This window comes from Sturnira hondurensis, unplaced genomic scaffold (genome assembly GCF_014824575.4).
Source record: "Sturnira hondurensis isolate 20B ecotype Veracruz unplaced genomic scaffold, ASM1482457v3 Scaffold0021354, whole genome shotgun sequence".
In the NCBI taxonomy this organism is placed as follows: Eukaryota; Metazoa; Chordata; class Mammalia; order Chiroptera; family Phyllostomidae; genus Sturnira; species Sturnira hondurensis.
Genome location: NW_028093985.1, coordinates 32,522,410 through 32,545,080, shown reverse-complemented (window position 1 = coordinate 32,545,080; position 22,671 = coordinate 32,522,410). Strand labels below are relative to the sequence as shown.

General features: G+C 40.6%; 1 protein-coding gene across 4 annotated transcripts in view; it reads left to right on the top strand.

The window, feature by feature from the left end:
- The window catches only part of EPB41L4A (erythrocyte membrane protein band 4.1 like 4A), a 246,527-nt gene extending 224,972 nt beyond the window's left edge, over positions 1-21,555 (top strand). For all 4 annotated transcript variants that reach the window (XM_037032184.1, XM_037032183.1, XM_037032185.1 and 1 more), the window contains 5 exons: positions 13,951-13,998; positions 14,554-14,622; positions 15,675-15,785; positions 16,807-16,888; positions 20,881-21,555. In XM_037032184.1, coding sequence (XP_036888079.1) covers positions 13,951-13,998; positions 14,554-14,622; positions 15,675-15,785; positions 16,807-16,888; positions 20,881-21,009 — 439 coding nt within the window. In that variant the 3' untranslated portion in view covers positions 21,010-21,555. The remainder of the gene's footprint in view (positions 1-13,950; positions 13,999-14,553; positions 14,623-15,674; positions 15,786-16,806; positions 16,889-20,880) is intronic.
- The last annotated feature ends 1,116 nt before the right edge of the window (positions 21,556-22,671 follow it).

The window sequence follows — 22,671 nt, the reverse complement described above, 5'->3', positions numbered from 1 at the left end:
GTTAGGTTGTCTTTTTTTAATGAAATTTTATTGATTATGCTATTACAGTTGACCTGATTTTTTCCCCATTTGTTGCTCTCTACCCAGCACCCCACTCCTTCAGACAATCCCCCCAACATTGCTCATGTCCATGGGTCATGCATGTAAGTTTTTTGGCTACTGCATTTCCTATACTGTACTTTACATCCCCATGACTATTCTGTAACTACCTATTTGTACTTCTTAATCTTGTCACCTCTTTACCCATTTTCCCCCACTGCCCTCCCACCTGGCAAACATCAAAATGCTCTGTGTATCCATGATTCTATCTCTGTTCTTCTTGTTTGCTTAGTTTGTTTTTTTAAGTCAATTGTTGATAGATTTGTAGTTACTGCCATTTTATTGTTTATCATTTTGATCTTTTTCTTAAATAAGTCCCTTTAACATTTCATGTAATAATGACGTGGTGATGATGAACTCCTTTAGTTTTTTTCTTATCTGGGAAGCTCTTTATCTGCCCTTTGATTCTAAATGATATCTTTACTGGATAGAGCAATCTTGGCTCTAGGTCTCTGCTTTTCCTGACTTTGAATATTTCTTGCCAGTTTCTTCTAGCCTTCGAAGTTTAGAGAAACCAGCTGACAGTCCTATGGGAACTCCCCTATAGGTAACTAACTTCTTTTCTCTTTATGCTTTTAAGATTCTCTTTATCTTTAACTCTAGCATTTTAATTAGGATGTGTCTTGATGGAGGCCTCTTTGCATCCATCTTGTTTGGGACTCTCTGTGCTTCATGGACTTGCAAGTCTATTTCCTTTATCAAATTAGGGACGTTTCCTTTCAATATTTTCAAATAGATTTCCAATTTCTTGCTCTTTCTATTCTTTTTCTGACACCACTATGATGCAAATGTTGGAACGTGTGAAGTTGTCCCAGAGGCGTTTACACTATCCTCATTTTTTTGGATTCTTTTTTCTTCTGGTTCTGATTGGTTGTTTCGTTGGTTCCTTTTGTTCCAAATCATTGATTTAATTCTTGTCTTTATCCACTCTACTGTTGTTTCCCTATAAATTTATCTTTATTTCAATTAGTATATTCTTTATTTCTGCCTGGGTCTTTTTTGTGCTGTCCAGGTCCTTGCTAAGTTCCTTGAGCATCCTTATAACCAGTGTTTTGAACTCTGCACTTAATAGATTGCTTATCTCCATTTTGTTTAGCTCTTTTTCTGAAGTTTTGATCTGCTGTTTTATTTGGGCCATATTTTTTTGTCTCCTCATTTTGGTAGCCTCCCTGTGTTTGTTTCTATGCATTAGGTAGAGCTGCTTTGACTCCATGGCTTAATGTAATAGATGTAGGGTCCTTGTCACAGCCCCCCTATCACCCAAGCTGGGTATTCTAGGAGCATTCCTCATGTCAGCTGAGTACACCCTCCTCTTGTAGTTGAGCCTCGGTTGCTGTTGGCAGATCAGTTGGAGACATTTACCGAGGCCAGTCAGCTGCAAAGGACTGGCTGTGACCACTGACTACCATCCTCTGCCCTCCATGGAGGATCAGCTGTGCAGGATCAGAGGGGTGGTGCTCTGACGTGGTCTGTAGCTGTCCACTGGGTGCTCTGGCCCTGGGGTTTCCTGGGTAGTGCAGGCCAAGATCACCCCCACCTGTGTTTAGCCTGGGGTCACCCTGCCTGGGCTATGAAGCGATCTGAGGTGGCTGCTACTTGTGCTGGGCTTGGAGATTTCCAGGTGAAGCCAAGCTGTGGCTGCTGCTAGTGCCTGGCTTGGGCCTCACTGAAGTCAGCTGTTGCTTTTTTGGATAGGATTTAGGAAGTTGTGAAGCATGAGCCAAGACCAGCCATTCATATGGAAAAGCAGCTTGGGTGGGCCTATAAGTTAGATGGGGCAGAGTCTCTCTGGGGATCTCCAAGGTGGGTCAAACAGTATTAGCCAGGTTGATGGAGTCTCAGATGGGTCCAGCTTACTGACTCTGTGTAGGGAGGGTTTAGAAAAGGGGCAATGTCCTCTCTTCTCTTTGATACTAGACGCATTAGTTTCTCTCTGTGTACCCTTGGTGCCTTTCAAGCTACTACCCTGGTGCTGGAGCTCAGAGGGAGTGAATCTGAGTAGGTGAGTCTGTGTGTGGGTTCTTTAAGAGGAACCGTTTCAGGTTCCAGCAGTTTCTTCTACTGACCCAATCCCTGCTGGGTTTTACGGCTGGAAGTTGTGGGGACTTAGTTTCCCGGCACTGGGACCCTGGGCTGGGGGCACTGGTGTGGGGCTGGGACTCCTTGCTCCTGAGGTATCCCTCCCAAATTTTTATCCACCACACGTGAGTGTGGGACCAGCCAGTTCTACAGTGTCTGTGTTCCTCCTACCAGTCTGGATGGATGTGATAGTTTTTTCATTCCATAGTTGTCAAACTTCCATTAAACTCAACTTCTGATGGTTCTGAATGATTGTTTTTTTTTAATATCTTTGTGTAATTTTGATGTGGCTGTGCAAAGGTGTCTACGCTGTCATCGTGACAGAAGTCTAATTGGGTTGTCTTTTTATTATTTATTTTTAGGGTTCTCTAGAAATACTTTCTTCTGGCTGGGTTTTGCTTTCTTATATTCTTATCCTTGAGTGGTTCTTCTATTTGTATATTGTATTCATTTTTTTCAGCTGATTATAGATTTGTTTTTGCATTCAGTACTACTTTATATTAGTTTCAGATGTATGGCACAGCAGATAGACATTCATATAGGTCGCAAAGTGTTCCCTCTGATAATTTGAATGCCCACCTGGCTCCATAGATAGTTATTACAATACTGTGACTGTTTCCTTATGGTTTACCTTACATCCCCATGTCTATTTGTTAGCTACTCATTAGCAATTCTTCATCCTGTCACCTTATTTCACCTGTTTGATGAACATACATTTCAAATTTGGATGAAAACCAGTATATCATTTTTTTCCATCCTAGTGAAGGCCTTTTGCGTCTTATCTAATATTTGGTTCCACCATAGTCACAGAGATATTCTCATATCTTGTTCTAGCAGCGTTATAGATTTGCTCTTACATTTAGGTGTGTGATCTGCCTAAATATTTCTGCATGTGTGAGGTGGAGGTAGGTATTTAGAAGTGTTTTGCACGTGTTTATCTGGTTATTTCAGTCCCACTCACTGAAATGCCTCTGGGCCTTTGTTGAAAATCATTTCAACTGTGTATATAGGGGCCAATTTTGTTTCATTGATCTGTTTGTCTATCCCTAAACCACTGTGCTGTTTTGGTTACGGTAGCTTTATAACGAGACTAGCATCAGGCAGTGCAAATTCTCCAGGTTTTTCTTTTCTTTTTCAAGGTTCTTTTAGGTCTTTTGCAGTTCTATTTAAATGTTGAATCAACTTGTTAGTTTTCACTCAAAAAGGACTGTAGATGGTACATTAGGATTATATTGCATAAATATAATTGATTATATTGTATCTATAGAATTGATTATATTGTATCTATAGATACATTTTGAGAAATTTAATGTTTTACCTATTTATTTATTTGTCTTTAACTTCTTTTAGCAATGCTTCATAGTTTTCAATGGAGTTACTACACTTATTTTGTTATTTAATTCTAAATATCGAATAGTTTTAATGGTATTGAATTGTACATTTAAAATTTTTATTTTCCAATTTTCTTACAGTATATACAACAAATTATTTTTTAAAGAATGATACGGCATCCTGTTATCTGGCAACCTTGCTAAATTGACTTATTCTAGTAGCTTGCTTCTGGTGGGCACTTTCCTAGGGCTTTTTACTATTTTACGTTTATGATCATACTGTTTGTGAACAGAGACTGCTGTCTCTTATTTTTCATAGTTTTGCCTTTTATTTCTGTTTTCTCCCTTGGTGTACTGGCTAGATCCTCCAGTACAGTGTTGAGGTACAGTGCTGAACAGAAGTGGTAAGAACGACATTCTTGGCTTTCAATATGTCACATTGAGTCTAGTTAGCTGTAAGTCCGAGGAAGATCCCGTCTATCCTAGTTCGTTGAGAGTATTTTCCTGAGTGGGTTTTGAATTTTGTTGTAAGCTTTTGCTGCATCTGATGAGGTGATTGTATATGGATTTTCCTTTTTGTTCAGTGGAGGAGTTGCATTGATTCAGTATAAACTACAGCCTTGCATTCCTGGAATAAGCTCCTTTTGGTCCTGATGCATTATTCTTTGTGCATATTGCCGGATTCTTCTGATATTGTTTTGTTAAGGTTTTCTGTAATATTGTACAGAAATACTGGTCTGTAATTTTCTTGTAGTGACTTGTCATACTGGTTGTTCTTGTTGCTTAAAATTACTTGGGAACTGTTCTGTTTCCTCAATTGTCTGAAAAGTTAATATCAAATTAGCATCATTTCTTCCTTATATATAATTCACAAGTGAAACCTCCTTTGCCTGGAATTTTCTTTGTGTGAAGTTGTAATGTACAAACCCAATTTCTTTAAGTTATTTGTCTACTTGTTATGTGTATGTTTAAGTAATACGTGTTTTTAAAAGCATTTTTGACCATTTTATTTTAGTTGTCAAATCTGTTAATGAAATTTTGTTCATAATAATTTTTAGTATCCTTTTACTATCTGTTGTGATATTATCTTTTATTCCTGAGTGCGATAATTTGTGTTTTATCTTTACTTTTTCTTAATCTGTCTTTTCAGAGAACTGATTTTGAATTTTGTTGATTTTTTCTGTCTTCTTTTGTCTATTTTATTGATTCCATTTTTTATTACTTTCTTCTCTATATATTGTCTCTTATTCATTCTTCTTTTTTCATCTTCTTAAGGGGACACTCATTAAACCTCTCTTCTTTTTAAAAATAATCATAAAGAGAAACATAACTTTATAGTTAACATCTTTTCTTTTACTAATTGACTTTAGAGATAGAGGAATGGTGGAGGGAGGGAGAGACAGACGGACAGTCAAAGGGAAGGACTGAAACTGAGATTGATTTGTTCCTTCACTTACTTAGGCATTCATTGGTTGTTTCTAGTATGGGCCCTGACCAAGATCAGACCCGCAACCTTGGTGTATCAGGATGACAGTCTCATCATCTGAGCTACCCAGCCAGGGTGACTCTATCTCACATAATTGACAAGCATTATTTTCATTGTCAAGCAGTTCAAAATATTTTTAAATTTCTCCTGTTATTTTTTTTGACAATGGATTTTTTGTAGTAGGTGTTGTTTAATTCCAAATATTTGGAGATTCGCTAGGTATCTCATTACTATTTATTTTTAATTTAATTCTATCGGGGTTTAAAAAAATCTCAGATTTTAATGCCTTGACAGTTACGGAGACTTACAATTTGGAACACAGTTTTTCATGGTGAGTGACCTGGTCGGCCCGAAAAGAATGAGCACCCTCGGTCACTGGGTGTCATCTGTAAATGCTAAGTAGATCTAAGTAGCTGATCGTGTTGTGATCACCTGTCTTTTCTGATTTCTTTGTCTAATTTTCAGTTGTTGAGAGGGATGTTAAATTTTCCAATAATTGTGGATTTGTCTGTTTTTAGTTCTGTTGGTTTTTGCTTCAAGTTCTTTTGAAACTCTATTAGGTACGTGCATATTTGTGTGTGTGTGTGTGTGTGTCTTCTTGTCTTCGTAATGAACTGATCCTTTAAAACGTCCTCTTTATTCTTGTATTTTTCTCTATGCCCACTACACCCACACTCCCATACACACACACAGCCATTGTACCATTCATCTGCTCACTCTTTGCATGGCTTATCCTTTTAGTCCTTTTACTTTAAACCTGAGTATGTCTTTGTATTTAATGACTGCCTCTTGTTTACAGCATAAAGTTGGTCTTGTTTTTCAATTCAGTCTGACAATCTCTGCCTATTAAATGGAATGATTAGTATATTTACAGCTAATGTAAATATATGATTAGTATATTTACAATTAATATTTGGGGGCTTAAGTTTACTATCTAGCTCTCTTTCCTATTTATTGTATCTATTTTTTGTTGGCTCTTTCCTCCTCCTATATTTTGTGTTAATTGAATATTTTTTGCCACTCTTATACTTTTTCTATCAACAGCTTACCTATACTTTAAAAAATTATTTAGTGCTTTCTCCATGGCTTACAGTATGATTCCTTAATTTATCACAGTCTGTTTAGGATTAATATAACATTTTATGTAAAATTTGTAAACCTTGGAAAAATATAACTCCATTTATTCCCTCTCTTTGTTCTTTATTCTATTTTATATATTTTAGTTTTACATGTTAGTAGCCCCACATTGGAATGTTATTATCTTTGCTAAAACAGTAAGTTATTTTAAAAGGAAATCAAGAGAAAAAATTTATTGTTAGTATGCTGGGCAGAAAAATAGCCCCCTAGATATGTCCATGTTTTAATCTCTGTAACTTGTGAATATTTTGTTAGATGGCAAAGGGGAATTAAGGTTGCAGACCTAATTAAGATCGTTAATTAGTTGACTTTCTGTCAGGGAGATTGTCTTGAATTATCTGAGAAGGATCAAAATAATCACAAAGGGTCGTAGAAGTGGAAGAAAGGGCAGAAGAGGAAGTCAGAATGATCAAGTTTGAGGAGAACTGAACCTAGTGTTGAAGATGGAGGAAGGGACCAGGAGCCAAGGAAAGGAGGCAGCGCCCGAGTGTTGGAAGAGGCAGGGCAATGGATTCACACCTGGAGCCTCTAGACAGGAATGCAACAACTGGATTTTAGTCCAGCGACTAAAATCTGTCAGGTTTTGGATCTACAGAATTGTAAGCAGGGGTATCCAGCCTTTTGGTGTTTGGGGGCACACTGGAAGAAGAAGAGTTGTCTTGGGCCATGCATTCAATATACAAACACTAACAAAAACTGAGCTAAAAAAAGGTTTTAAGTAAATTTACAATTTTCATTTGGGCTGTATTCATAGCCATCCAGGGCTGTATGCGGCCCACAGGCTTGGACACCCCTGCAGGGTGAGAAGTTGGTGCGAAACAGCAACAATAGTAAATGAATACAGTTACCCACATACTTACTTTCACCAGCATGCTGTATTTCTTCCTCTAGATTTGATATTCCCTTTTCCTTCCATTAGCATTTCTGATAGGACAAGTCTGCATATTATAAATTCAGTTGTGTATTATTATATAAAAATGTCTTCATTTTACCCTTATTTGTAACAGAGGTGTTTTTTCACTAGCTGTAGAATTCTGCATTGAGGGTCTTTCTTTCACACTTCAAAGAGATTGCTATGTTATCTTCTGATCTTTGTCTCTTTTGATAAGAAGGAAGACTTTTTCGTCTGTGCACAGTGTGGAATTTGTCTTTTTATTTACGTTAGTGGGTTTTATGATTTTTTTTATCTTTAGTTTTCAGGTATTTGACTATGGTTTTCTTTATATTTACCTCTTCTTTTTTGTTTCTGTAGTTTGATGTTTTCCACCAAACTCAATAAATCCTTGGTCATTACTTTTCTACTCTTTTCTCTGACCTATTCTCTGTGGCTCTCCCAGTGGGTGACTAACGTTATACATGTTAGACGATTGGCTGTTGTCTCACAAGCACCTGAGGTTCTTTTTATTTTTAAAATCTCTTTTCTGACTTCCGGTCGAGATAGAGGCATAGGTAGACATGCTTTGCCTCCTCACACCACCACACAGAGAATTACACCTAAACCTCCAAACAACACCCAGAACTGTCAGAACATTGAACTATATGGAAGTCTCAACAACCAAGAATTTAAAGAAGCCCCATTCATCCAGATGGGTAGGAGGAGTGGGCCATGGAGACAGGCAGTGAGGTGAGGAGACACAGTGTGGCATGGAGAGGTGGAAGCAGGATGAGAGGTCCCACATTCACGTGTGGTAGATAAAAATTGGGGCGGATACTGTGAAAGTGAGTGATTCCTGCCCCAGGACAGACTGCAAAGCTCAGGGTTCCAGCATCAGTAAGGTAAATCCCCATAACTTCTGGCTATAAAAACCAGTGGGGGATTGGGGCAATGGAATAAGCTGCCAGATTTTCAGGAGACTCCCCTTAAAGGGCCTGCATGGTCTTAGAACACATGCAAACCCTCCGACTCTGGGATTCACCACCAGGGCAACGGCTGGAAAGGTGCCAGTCACATATGGGAAGTGGGTGAAATGATTGGAAACGGCGAGTGCAAGGCGGAACTCCAGAAGCCAGGCAAAAGCATAGTCTCTTCCCCAAGTCCTCCTTCCACACAGACCCACAAAGTAGTGAAGCAGGTTGCTTCACTTCTTCAACCCTGGTGATGACCTAAGGCCGTGTGCCATATAATTCACAGAAGGCTTTTCTTCAATAGGTCATGCTACTAAGACAAGAAGTAAAAGCAGCTCTACCTAATATGTACAAACAAACACAGGGAGGCTGTCAAATTGAGGAGACAAAGACATGTGACCGCAATGAAAGAACAGAACAAAACTCCAGAAAAATAACTAAACAAAATGGAGATAACCAATCTATCAGATGCAGAGTTCAAAACACTAGTGATCCAGGTGCTCAAAGAAGTCATTGAGTATGGCAACAACATAATGGAAGATGAAGTTTACCCTAAGTGAAATAAAGAAAAATATGTAGGGAACCATCAGTGAAGAGGAGGAAGCCGGGATTCAGATCAATGATTTGGAACATAAGGAAGAAATACACATTTGACCAGAACAGCAAGAATAAACAAGAGTTCAAAAAAAAAACAAGGATAGTATAAGAAGCCTCTGGGACATCTCCAAATGTACCAACATCTGAATCATAGGGGTGCCAGAAGGAGAATAGAAAGAGAAAGAAACTAAAAACTTATTTGAAAAAATAGTGAAAGAAACTTCCCTAATTTGGTAGAGAAAATAGACATACAAGTTCAGGAAGCACAGAGAGTCCCAAACATATTGGACCCAAGAAGACCACACCAGGACACATCATAATTAAAATGCCAAAGATTAAAAACAAAGAGAGAATCTTAAAAGCAGCAAGAGAAAATCAGAGAGTTATCTACAAAGGAGTTCCCATAAGATTATCAGCTGATTTTTCAAAAGAAACCTTACAGGGCAGTAGAGACTGGCAAGAAGTATTCAAAGTGATGAAAAGCAAGGACCTACAACCAAGGTTATTCTATCCAGCAAAGCTGTCATTTAGAATGGAAGGACAGACAAAGTGCTTCCCAGACAAAGTAAAGCTAAAGGAGTTCATCATCACCAAGCCATTATTACATGAAATGTTAAAGGGACTTATTTAAGAAAAAGAAGATCAAAATTATGAACATTAAAATGGCAACAAATTCACAGCTATCTACAACTAAATCTAAAAAAGCAAACTAAGCAAACAACCAGAACAGGAATGGAATCATAGATATGGAGACCATTTTGAGGGTTAACAGCTGGGTGGGGGAAGGAGGAGAATGTAGGGAAAGGCACAGGGATTAGGAAGCATAACTGGTAGGTACAGAACAGACAGGGGGAGGTTAAGAGCAGTGTAGGAAATGGAGGAGCCAAAGAGGACATGGACTAAGAAGGGTAGGAGTGTGGAAGGAAGGAGGAGACTGGGTGGAGGGGAACAAAGAGGGAACACTTAGAACAACTCTAATATAATCAGTACAATATATTTAAATTTTTTCTCCTTTTTTCCAGTTTTGATTGTTCTGTTGACCTATTTTCAACTCCAGCAACCACCTCTTTCCCCTGTACAGTATAGTCTGCTGTTAAGTCACTTATTGAATGTTATCCTTACCTGTTCTAGAATTTCAGTTTTGTTTTTTTTTAATATGTTGCTTTTCTCTGCTGAGATTTTTCATCTATTATGTCCATATTTTTGCCTAGATCATGGTATATTTTTCTTGTCTCTCTTCACGTACAGTACTTTTTTATTAGATGCTAGGAGTTTTAGATGACGGTGTGTGTAGGTTTGGAATTATGTTGTCTTCCTTTACAGTGTCAAATGGTGTTCTGGCAGGCATCTAAAATACTGTTGGGGCCTCCTGAGCTTATTTTTTATGCTTTTAGATTTTCGTCGTTAGCCTAGGATGTGTTCTTTACTTTAGGCTTGATCCTTACTCCGAAAGCCTGGCCTTTCTGGAGTCTCAGTCGGACGCACACAGTGCTCGGCACAGCTTCTCCGCGTGTGGCTGAGGCAGAACACTGTCTCCTGTCACTTCACACTCTCGCGCCTCTGTCCTCTTCCGGTCCTGCAGCAGCTGCGCCCGGTTAGGTCTCACGGTCACACTCTGCGAATGGCACAGTGCCCTGGATGTTCTCAGCAACCGCTAAGGAAAGCCCCATGCAGACTTCCGGTCCCTTTTCTGCACTGTAAATTTCATCTTACCCACCACCTCATATTCTGATCTCAGCCTCCTCAGCTCTGAGAAACTGTTGCCTTTTGAGCTCCACCTCCCTGCAGCATGCTGGGATTGTGTCCCTGGGTCGAAAAAGCTGGAGCAAATGAAGGCTTTTTTTCCTCTCAAAGATAGCAGGCTATAGCAATAGCTGTCAGTCTCAAAGACCTGTGACAGTCATTAAAATATATTGTAATAATTGTATTTTACTAGTTATTGTCGTTAATGTCTTACTGTGCCTAATTTATAAACTAAACTGTCATACATGCATGTGTATAGGAAAAAAGTAGTATCTATGGGGCTCAATAGTGACCACAGTTTAGGCCTCCACTGGGGGTCTTGGGACGTATCCCCCATGGGTGGGGGAGGGCTGTTCAGTTCCTACTGCTGTGTCTATAAATTACTATGTGGAGGTATTTGCTGGTTTAGGATGTTATGATACATCATTCACACGTGATTTATTTAGTCTGTTTTTTAATCCCCAATGAAAATCTAGAGAATTGGATTCATTATTAAATACCAGAGACATACACCAGTATACAACACAAAACCTTTCTCTCCTAAAACTCGTTAAGCCAAAATATGACCGGATCTTATCTAGTAAAACATTGAGAAACATAGTTCTATCTCGTACATTTTTCACCTGCTTTGACATGCCATTCATGTTTACTTATCATTGGAAAACTCTGATGAAACTGCTTTTCTTCGTGGGTGAATCTTTGCTGTTGGGGTATTTGGAAGCAGCATAGAAACTAACTGAAATAATAGCTCTAGATTCAACTTGTCTGTGTGAGAGGGCTCAGGCTCCCTCTGGTGGCAATGATGTCTTACTGTTTTTATTGAAAAAAAAATTGTTGATAATGGGGGAGATGAGGTGGTCAGGGGGAAGTGATGGTTCCAGTGAAACACAAAAATGACGTCTGGTGCCTTAGATGAAGATTCAGCATGAAGCCCCTGGAAGGAGCTCCTGAGCAATCGTCTGTAGCCAGGTTGCTTGGTTCCCCCGCTTCTTGCCCTTCGTTACTTGTGAACAGGGGAAAGAAAAGGAGGGGAAGGTTAAGGCATCTCCTTATCGTATCTATTCTGACCGTTCAGGCATGTGATGAGAAGTTAGTGAGATATTTATGAAGCGTTTTGAATTCCTTAAATAAAGATGTTTTGTGAACTTACAGTTTTCTTAGTAACATTTTCAGCTCTAAGCTTCCTTTTAGAGCAGTGTTCAGTCATAAAGACCACAAAAATAATAAGTCAAATGCTGCCATACTTATTAAGTGTAAAATAGTTTACAAAATATAGACTATGGTGTACTATAATATTTTCCAGGTAATATAAAAGGAATATTTGGGGAATGTGGAAGGAGACTATTTATGCAATGATAGGGGTTAAATGCTTTATGGATTTATGAATGTTATGTATTCTGGAAGAAGGAAAATGGATTTTGAATGATGTCACATCAAAATAATTTCTTTGAAAGTGAATATTAATTTAAATTGGGCTTTTGCTATAAGGTGTGAATGAGGGATGCTTTTAAAGAATAGTGGACTAATAGGGACTGTGTGAGTGTTTCTTATATATGTTGTATCTGTTGACAATGCCGGGTTCTATTTCCTCAGGGACTTATTTGGAGAGTTCAAGTAAAACATCTGCACAATTAAGGGCCTTTTAATTAAGAAAAATGACTTAAATTTTCACAGCTTTCTAAATGTACAAAATGCTTTTGAGCTGCTGATCATAAATTCATCTGAAATTATTGATTGAATGTGTGCAGATGTACACATGAAAATAATACATTCCTCATTAGCATGTGTTTACATTTGTTGAATCACAGGTGGTCTAGCAATTGGAGGAAATTAGCATTTTTTTTAAGCTTTGGAACTTTTCCCTGCCTGAGAGCTGTTTGAGCTTGCTGGCCATTGCAGAACTCTGTAGTTAAATGTATGAATGAAGGTGCTATAGACCTTTAATCATCTAGACTAAATTCCTGAATCTTTTAGGACCAATATTATGGCTGGAAGGGACTGATATTCTCATTTAGGTTAAGATAACATTTCTGCTAATACTTTGGAGATGGGAATGAAAGGCATTTCCTGTGGAATTGCAGCAATAGTAATTTTTTTGTAACATGAAAATACCTTGCTTTTTCTTTTTCTGCTAATTAAGGTAGGACATTTTTTTAGCTAAGAAAAAAGTGAGAAAAGATAAGTCTAAATAAAAGTAAAACTCCTGCAGTTCTAATACTCAGAAGTATCCACGTTAGTGTCTTAATATCAGCACCTTCCCTGGCCTTGTCACTGAAGGGCAGACCCGTTCGTTCGTTGCCCAGTGAGTCGGGCCAGCCGAATGGAGGAGGGGGGATTCCATCCAGGAAATCCTCCCATGGAAGCACTTTAGATGCGTTTAAGCATGCCACTTTATTTTTATTACAACATCCATTAACAGTATCATATTTTAATGTCTGAGACCAAGATTTTATTCCCTCTCCTTTTTCATCTGTGTTTTGACTCCTTTTGAGTTAAATGAAAGATCTTTACCAGACAGACTTTTTTTCTCTACAAAGGTTAAAACTACTTAGTCAATTCAGTGCTAGAAAGTAGCTTATTGTATTCTGTGGGCTCAGAAAGCCCTACCAGAATGCCTTGTGGTGCCCTTATTAATTGAGAAAAATGAAAGCAATGATAATACCATATGTTGAAAGTGATACTGGTACAGATAATGAATATAAAATTCCACAGGGCAATGTACATCTGTGGCTTTGCTTAGCTCCAGGCCTTTTCATTGTTAGGGTTTGGGTCTTTCTTTGGGCCCATTCTTAGATCTCAGTTCTCTTGAAAGGATGGATGAAAGCTTATCATTTTCTCACTAGCAAAAAGACATTCTGGGGGAACAACTGCAGTGCTAGTAGATTTCTAGTGTTCATGTTGTGGTGGGGAGTGTGAACACAGGAATGCTGACTTTGGATTTCTTATTCTAGGAAGTCAAAGGGAGTGGTGTAACTACTTCCTGCTCAAGTCACTCTTGCAGAGAGATTTGTGGGTCTGTACATAGGGAGGGCGAAGGGCATATGGAGGCGTGACAGCATTTGCGAGCACATGCCGTCGCCCAGAAATGTCAGAGCGTCAGATGTGACCTCAAAGATGGGTCTGTGACACCCAGGCTGCTGGCCTGGGCAGCCCACTGTTTCCTTTCCCCTTGTTGTTGCTGTTTCTACCCGGTAATCACAGATCACGTTGGGAAGCTTTCTCTGAACAATCTGGGTGAGGTGTGTTGTTGTCGTTATTATTAGTATTGTTGCGGTTACTTAGAAATAGCTAGAAGGACCCTCACATTATTCTTCCCAGTAATATCACCACTGGAGGGGGGGCGATCTGCCCCTTCAGTTCCAGGCTCTGTCATCAAATGAAGCCCTGTTGTGGCTGCTTTTAATGTGGTTCTTGCTCAGTGGTACCAACAGATGAATTATCCTGGTATCTTCCTACCAACCACCTCACGTTAGTTCTCCTGGCCCCGTCTTGCCGTTTCATCTCAGCTAGCAAATAAGAACTTCACAGTCTGAAAACTCCCAACTATGAATGTTGTAGCTCTGCAAAAGTTAGCTGCAGGATTGTTAGATGAAACGTGTTTGCAGAGATGACTGCTGTTTTCTTGATTTATAGGAGAAGCCCTGATATCCAAGCTAAAGAAGAGTTATGGAAGCACATTCAGTGAGTATTGGTTTTTTCCCTGCATTGTTTTAAAATCCGTGTGGTTTTAAGGCATTGACGAGGAAGACCCCTGACGCTGAGAGGCAGCCCAGGGCTGAGGCCTGTCAGCCTTCATCGCCATCATCACAGGGAACTCGGAGCTCACAGTGGTGGTGGGTGGCTGTGCCAGCAGCCCTGACATCTCTGCTCCTGCGGCCACTGAGCCTTGCCTGTAATTGGGCCTCCGACAGGACAATACTTTACAAATAAACACCAAGGAAAACAGGTTCAGAAGGAAAAAAGATACCTACTGGAGGGGAGGGAAGCAGAATTTTGTAGAGAAACTAAGAGAGGCTGGAGAGCCACCTACACTGGATATTGATAAACTGGAAGAAGGTGGAAGAGCTACTGAAAATGTTTTCCTCCCCTTTTTCCTTGAATACGTTCTAGTTTTTAAATCTCTGCTCCTGGCTTATATTTCTATTTGGTGTGCTAATACCACATTTTGAGACACATTGCCAAAGGCATTAGTATTTACACCTGCATCACAACTTTATTTCTCTCACTCCATTCCAGGAAGGAACTTGTGGATCCATCGGGACTGTCAGAAGAACAATTAAAAGAGATTCCATACACTAAAGTAGAGTGAGTATGTCTTTGAAAATCTTTTTGTAGAAGTTTTAGTCATACTTGGAAGTCAGTAATTCACCCTTGCCCTCTCTGCAGTGCCTAAATTTGCCTTTGCATTTTAACTACAATGAAAAAGAACTAGAGGGAGAGAGGAAGAAAGTGTATTACAGCCAATCCTTCCCCTTTTGTACACAGTCACTGGTCTCTCCTCTTAGCTGACTGTTTGTATGTGGTAGATACTAAGGGACTTTCGATGACGAAGCCATGTTAGTTCTAAAATAAATTCCTTTTCTGAGATACTCATTGATTGGTAACAACGTTCCTTTTTATTCATTATTTAACACCAAGAGAATTATGTTGACCATATATAATTACGGTGACCATACAAACCCCGTCATATAAGTCCAGTCCAATCCCTATCACAGAACCAGCGCGTCGAATGTGCTTTGTGCAAGCATAGGGCTTTCCCAGTCACCGCCCCACGTGGGAGGCAGCAGGTGGCCTGTTGATGCAGTTTTCTGCCCGGCTGTGCTGTGCAGAGAAAGCAGGAGTCTATCCGCTGCTTTCTTTCCCTTCTCTAACTCATGCTTCCTTTTCACTCCAGCCAATTTGCAGGTTGGTACACAGCCTCTCCACCTCCATCCCCCAACTCCCTCATTTTTAGGCCAAAGATTGAAGTCTTAATGACAGGCTAGTTAGTAGCTAGACAATCACGATCTTTTTCTGGTAGGAATGCCCTTTGTCAGCATTGTAGAACTACAGGAAAGAATTCAGCTACAGGGAATAATCTCATTATAGTCTAGCAGTTGGAAGTAATATGCACATAGTAATATGTATATACACATACTATAGAGTTTCGTTTTTGTGTACAGTTGAAGAGCAGTGTTTTGTTGTTAACTTGTGAAATTCAAGCCACTTAGGATTTCCAAACCCAGAGGGGTCTAGTTTTTTTTTTTTTTTTTTTTTAATTCTCAAAGCCATTATTCCTTTGTGGTATCCCTATGTAGGAATTATCCTGTTCTGACTTACACTGTGTTTGTTTCCATGTTTTTTGGTTGCCTGTTCAGGACTCAAGGGGACCCGATCCGCATCAGACATTCTCACTCTCCACGAAGTTACCGCCAGTATCGAAGGTCCCAGTGCTCAGACGGGGAGCGCTCGGTTCTGTCGGAAGTGAAGTACGTAGGCAGGTCTGGGCGCAGCGTCGCCCTCGTGGCTGCAGAACGGCACAGTCCAGTAGAGCTTCTTGTGATGACAGAAATGTTTTATACCTGTGGCTGTTAAATAGTTGAAATGTGGGTAGTGTGACCGAGGAGCTAAACGTTGCATATTATTAATTTTAACTAATGTAAGGAGCCATGTGTGGTGGCTAGCGGCTACTGTATCGGGTGGTGCGGATCTAGACTGGACTTAGGCTGAGTCGTGGCACTTCCGATCTACGCACTGAAGCTTTTAGAAGGAAAAAAGTGCAGAAGCTGTTCTGTTGTGAATGACACAGCCGTATTTGAGAGAAGGAGGCATAAGAGATTTTGGTTTTTGGTTTGATGGCATTTGCCGTTTCTTTTCCTACAGCAAATATCATATTATAGTCATTTATTTCTTTGTGTTTTTTTTTCTTGTGAGGAAAGTGACTTATCTGGCTTAACCTTATAAGTGATAAACTTTAAATGAGTATGTTGATGAAATAATTATGCACCATCCATTTGTAAAAGTACTATAATATTAGAAATTCATGTTCTTTGTATTGCTGAGTAAGAATGTTAACCAGTAAACTCTGAATTAAGGCTCAAAACTTTGATAAACATGAATACATTGGGAGATAGGCTAGCCCAGTGGAGAGAGGCATAGGCCAGGTTTTATTATTTTGTTTATAAAATGTAGGTGATGGCTGTCTATAGCACCATAGGTTCATAAAAACACAAATGGCTAGTAAATGTTAGCAACAAAAAGTCATTTATACAACATGTCACAGTAAGATAAGCACATATTTTATTCTTGGTTCTTCTGTATATTTGCTTTGATTCTGGGCAAATTACTTAACCTGTTCAACTTAATTCAGAAACATTTGTTCAATACCTCAGCATTGTGGTAGGTACTATAAGGAACACGAAGAAGTATAGAACATGCATTCTAGGCTGTAGCCTTCTCTCGGCCCAAATTGTGATTCTCGGAAATAATTCTAAAACTCACTCTCTGCAGCTCAAAAACAGACCTTGTGCCTCCGCTTCCTGTGACCCGCTCTTCGGATGCCCGGGGTTCCGGGGGCGCCACAGTTCATCAGGTTGGTAGTGGTACAGTTTAAGGAGGTCTTATACGGATGACAGTTTTGAGAAGCGCTTTTCTGAGAGTTATTTGGGGAGGTAGGAAAATGAATCTTTATACTCTGAGATTCTGTGTTTTAAAAGAACGTGTACAAAACGTGGAAGGAGAAGGAAGGAAGAGGGGTTGCGTGGCCCAGACGAGGCACAACCGGGGAAGAGCTATGTTGGGCGTGAGAGAGAGTGCAGGGTCTAAAAGGATCTGAGGCTCGGGGCAAAGCCAAGGATAACAAAGACTGTAGGATTGTTTGGAGCCAGCGTACAGTAACAATGGCTTCACTAATTCAAAACAAAACAAAACAAAACAAAACAAAACAAAACACCCTCTTAAGACTTTTAGATATTTCTGAGCCAGAGAAGCATGGAGAAAGTGATCGGCTTTTGGTGGGGCAGACGCTCTGTTGTTACCTGATGGCAGACAGGAGGATGACTCGAGTCCTGTTTTATTTCTGTCTTCTCCCTCAGAGGGAATTGCTTTTGTTCTGGAAATATTTTAAAAATGTGGCTAAACGGGAATTCAAGGACATAGCAAAGAATCTAGCTGCCTTAACAAAATCAGTTTAACACTCTGAATTAGATATTTCAGGGGAGTACTATAGCAAACATATCAGCAGAGTGTTTGACACCACCTCTCATGGTATTTTTTTTTGGTAAGCTAAGAAGAAAATGTAGTGTCTATAAGATCAGTGGGTGGGTTTATATCTGGCTAAACAACCACTGTAAAAACAAAGTTGATGTCTATAATGTATCTACTTGGATGTTTACAGCAGGTCAGTGTCAGCCTGTTGTTCACAGTGCTGTGGTTTTCAGTCTTTTTGGGTTGCAGATCCCTTTAAAAAGCCAATGTAACTACTGTCTCTCTCCCAGAAAAATGCATGTAAGCACAGAGACAGCTTTGTATATAAATTCTTAGAGTTCACGGACAGCCCAAGAACCCCTGACCCTGGCAGTATTCACCATGCATTGCCCTTCGCTTGTTCCGATTCATTTTGCCAAGAACAGAAAAAAAACTATGCTCATTTTTAGGTTAGGTTCTCTAGAAACAGATTCTGAGATAAGCATTTTGCATGGAGGAAGTTTATTGCAAAGCGCTTTTAGGATTACTGCCTGCTGGAGAGTGGAAGAGGTTTGGGTAGAGAGGAGAGAGGAACTGTGTAGTACTCATGTAGCCCCAATAAAGGCATCGCTGATTTCACGGGAGCTCTGCAGTTGAGACGGTTCTTCTGGTTCATCCCACCTGGACTCAAGGGGATTAGGCCTTCACACACTCACACTCACTATGTAGCAGTCTTTGGATTAAGGGGGTCCCTTGGGCGGGGGGCATGACCTTGGGCAAGGTGGTTCTCTTCAGCTGAGGGCATTTCCTGCAGAGGGGCCGGGTTTTGAGCTGTATTGCAGCCTTCACTCCCAGCAGCTGGGGGAATGAATGTCTGTCTAGAAGGAGGTCAGGTGGTTGACCCAGCTTTTGCTACAATCTGCATGTTGTTTGATTAGATGAGCCTGGGAGAGCTAATAGGCTGTTCAGACCGACAATTTTTTTGAAATCAATAGCACTTTAAAAAAATTACTTTCATATTAGTAGTTAGGGTTTTGCCTCAAGACTGACCTGCATTTGTGTCTCCTGGTTTCCACATACTTACTACTTGTGTGACTTTGGGCAAAGAGTTTCACTTCTAAGCCTCAATTTCTGTGCAGTGTAGATAATAACCTGCCTTTTAGATTACTGTGAGGATAACTAATAGGCAGTTATCTTTTAGAGCTTTTTTCAATCTTAAATTTAAGGTGATTTTAATACAAATAGAAATTTCACTTAATTGTAGTTTTGCTTTTCCAATTACTCCCTAACTCAGGGATTTTCAACCAGTGTGCCACCAGAATTTTTAAAACATGCAGTACCTGACAAGTCGGGGCACTGACCTCTTTTCCCTTAGACTGTCAAACAAAAGAATGACAGCTGCCAACACAATAAGGCGGTGTGAATGAGTCAAAATTATACCTACTTTTTGGGGGGGCCATTGGCAAAAAAATACATGTTTTAGTGTGCCACAGAACTTTAGTAATTAGTTTAGGTGTGCCATGAGATGGAAAAGGTTGAAAATCACTGCCCTAGGTGATCATCACCACTTAGGAATCTTAAAAAACCTAAAGAATTCACATTAAATGCCATACATAAGAACAGTTCACTTACATCTTCTGATCAGCGGCACTGGTTCTAAGCTTGTCACTGGGACGCCTTTGATTTTGAACTGAACAAATAGCTAATGAGCACATTTAAGGAGCGGCCGGCACCGGTCTGGGCAATCAGGAAACTACAGCCTGCCGGTAAAATGCCGCTGCCTGTGTCTGTGTAGCTCAAAGGTGGTCATGATTTTGACATTTTTAAAGAGTTTTTAAAAAAGGAGTATGTGACAGAAACCAGAGGTAGTTCAGTCTAGCCCTTTACAGAAAAATGTTTGCTGCCTCCTGGCCTAGACGGACGAGTATCAGACATAAAGTAAACAGGCAGAACACAAAAAAATTAGGTAAGCATTACAAAGGAACAAAGGCCTGATTAGAACATTGAAGGGGACCTTTCTTCCGTAGTGCAGTCGGAGAAGGCCTTCTCAGAAAGTGACAGGTAAGCTGAAACCTGACAGGTGAGGAGGAGCCAGCCAGGGGAGAGGGAGGGAGGCTGGTGTAAGCAGCGGAGAGAGCAGACAACAGGAGGTGGGACTGGCCTGGGTGCTTGAGAAGCTGCGGCCTGAGCACTGTGGAGTAGGGGGAAGGACGGGTAACGCAGGGCCTTAGATGCTGTGGGAAGAGTGGATTTTTCCCAAGTGCCAGAAGGAACCCACCACTGCAGTTGCTGTACACGTGCAAGCACGAAAGTCGCATTCCTGGAGTTCCACCTCGGAGCCAGAACAGGCGCCTGGCCTGCCGGTGCCCCACCTTGCCTTTTCATGCAGAAGGGACATATTCAATCCTAGACAAACTTAAAAACATGTAATGCTGGTTTCAGGTAACCTGCTAGCTCCTGTCTGGTGATGCCTCTGATGTATTAGCTCCCTTTCTGTGCCCTGACTCTCACGTGCACTGGTTTGTCTAGAAGTCTTCCATCCCCGTCACATGTTCCAAAGTTGTCCTGATACGTACTCCCTGCACGTGTTATTCCTTCAGCGCCTCTGTGAACGCCAGTAAAACAAATTAAGCCAGTTGTAGGAACTTCTAAAGTGATGATTTTTTTTAAACCCAAATTAATCCAAAACAGTATTCAGGATAGCAAAGCTCATTTTGTGTGGCATATAGTCTTGGGGGATAGTAAATATGCATGTTACCTGACCTACTGACCCATGAGGCCATTGCTAGGAGGTAAGAGCAGGAAGGTTCAACAGAGCAGGGAGCTGTGAGGCACCATTACTGTCATTCTCAGGGCCTCTGCCTGGCATCATGGGATCGGGTGGGGGAACACGGGATCCAGTTCCAGAAGTGCTGGGTGTGGTACCCAGGCTCTGGGAGTCTAGTTCCCACCTCTCCACGATGAGGTCCCCTTCTCCCCAGCTGAAAGGAATCTGTTACGGGAGTTTCATTCACGACTATGGGGATATAATCAGGGAAGATTATAAATTGTCCACAACTTCCTATTCTCTTTGCCCTTCCTTAGAAAAGTGGGAGGCGGGAGAGCCTGGTTGAGGAATGGCTACAACGAAAATGACAATGGGAGAGCTGGGTTGAGATTTATGCCTAATTGTCATGAATAAACTTTTATGCGTATAGCAGCCAGAACTAATTTATCTATATTAAGACTTAAACACAATCATGTTATCATAGGTAGGGGGAATATTTGAACAGCTTTTGGTATTATGAACTTTTCTTCCTTATAACTTGATCCCTTTCATGCAAGAAATTATTATTTTCTGATATATTAATGAGTTAACTTACCTGTATTTTCTTCTGAATCTTACTATTTTTCTTCTAGAGAAGAAACGGGTCTAAAGATAGCCTGATTGAAGAAAAATCTCAGACATCTACAGGCAGTCTGGCTGGAAAACATATAGCAAAAACAATAAAAACTATCCAAGCTTCTCGCCTCAAGACAGAGACTTGATCCCAGTGAGGGGCTTGGAGCAGGGGTGGGGGTGGGGTGGGAGGGTGTGTGTGCTGCCTTTTTTGAAGCTGTGAATTATCATTATTCGAGTATCTTGGAGCTGCAAGTGTTTGTTCAGAACGGAGTCTGTTGCTTCTTTTAAAGGTTTAACTGCAGTATATTTGTGCTGAAGGGCCTTTTTATTTGGTAACTGGAAGGATAGTCTTGTAAAAACTCGTTCACTGGATCCACATCCTCAACCAGAACCAGATGCGTCCGACTCGAGGTCTGGAGTCCCGGACTGCAGCTGGCTAGCTGCGCAACAGCATCCCGCCGAGTGGGATGAAAAAGGTCTTCTTCCCAACTCCATGTGGGTCTTGGCCTGCGCAGACGCGTGACTGAGGTGGCAACACTTTGAGACTGTAGATATTTTTATTCATATAAAATGTTCTTTGTAAAGCTGTATTTTGTGGCATTACGTTCCACTGGTTATTTACAAATGTAAAACTTTTTGTTTGAAAGCATTGCTTTTAATTCTAGTGTTCTTTTCATTAAAAAAAAAAGCTATATGTGGATTTTGGCTTATAAATTTGTGATTATGCTCAATCTCAAATGGTCCCTCCATTCTGCTGGGCTATCTAACTTTCCTCAGACTATTTCAGACCTTTCCCCTGTGCAGATGACTTTGCTATGTACTTTACATGGAAAAACAGAATACAAGCCATGTTTTACCTTTCCCTTATCACACCTCTTCCCCAAGTGGTTCTTGCAAGCTCATCTCCTTAAGGTTTGTTTCTATAGCTGAGGGAACAGGCCAGTGTTCTTCCAGGAGACTAGTTTACAACACTGCTTCCCAGCTGGATTTAGAATTTATTGTGCTCATCTACATACCTAGCCATCATATGGACACCTCCATCTCCTATTACCAAGTCCTGTTACCTCTGCCAGCCATAACTTAATTATCCCTCTACTAGTCTGCCACCAAATTGGCTGTAGTAGCCTCCAACTGGCACATCTGTATCCTTTTTCTTGCAAATGTGCACTAGTTCTATACCATAGGATTTCCCCTGGTTTCAAACACAGCCTTAAGCGGTCTGGCATCTTACCTGCTCAGTGTGTAACATTCCCAGCTTTCGTTACCGCCACCTAATGTGCCTCGTTAAGCACTCAACTGCGTCTACATCAGAGCACTAATGAGGGAAAGCAGCTACAACTGTCACAAGTAGGGACTTATGGCCACGTCCTCTAGCTAAAAGCCCTCTGCAAATGCCATTCCAACTTGGCCCAGCAAATGTCACCCACCCTTGGTCCCCAACTCTGCTTTCTCAGTTTCCTGACTTGGCCGGATTTGTCTCACAAAGGAGGCTTTACATTTGTGATGACACTCCCCTCCATTCGTTTGTGATCTTCCAAAGGGTGGGACTTGTTTCACTCACTATTGTGTTCCCAGATCCTAGCATTTACAATAAATTTTCTTAATTCTTTAACACATTATTTGTTCTTTCCTGAAAAGTGAAGGCAGAAGATATGCCAACACAAAGTTTACAATTTAGTAAAAAATGCACATGGGCCTTGTTTTTAGTAAAAAATGACAATGAGAAAGCACACCCGTGCCCTACACAAGTTAGTCTACTTCGGTTCATCACGAGGCACCGGAAGGCACTCTCTCCCTGGGCCCACCAT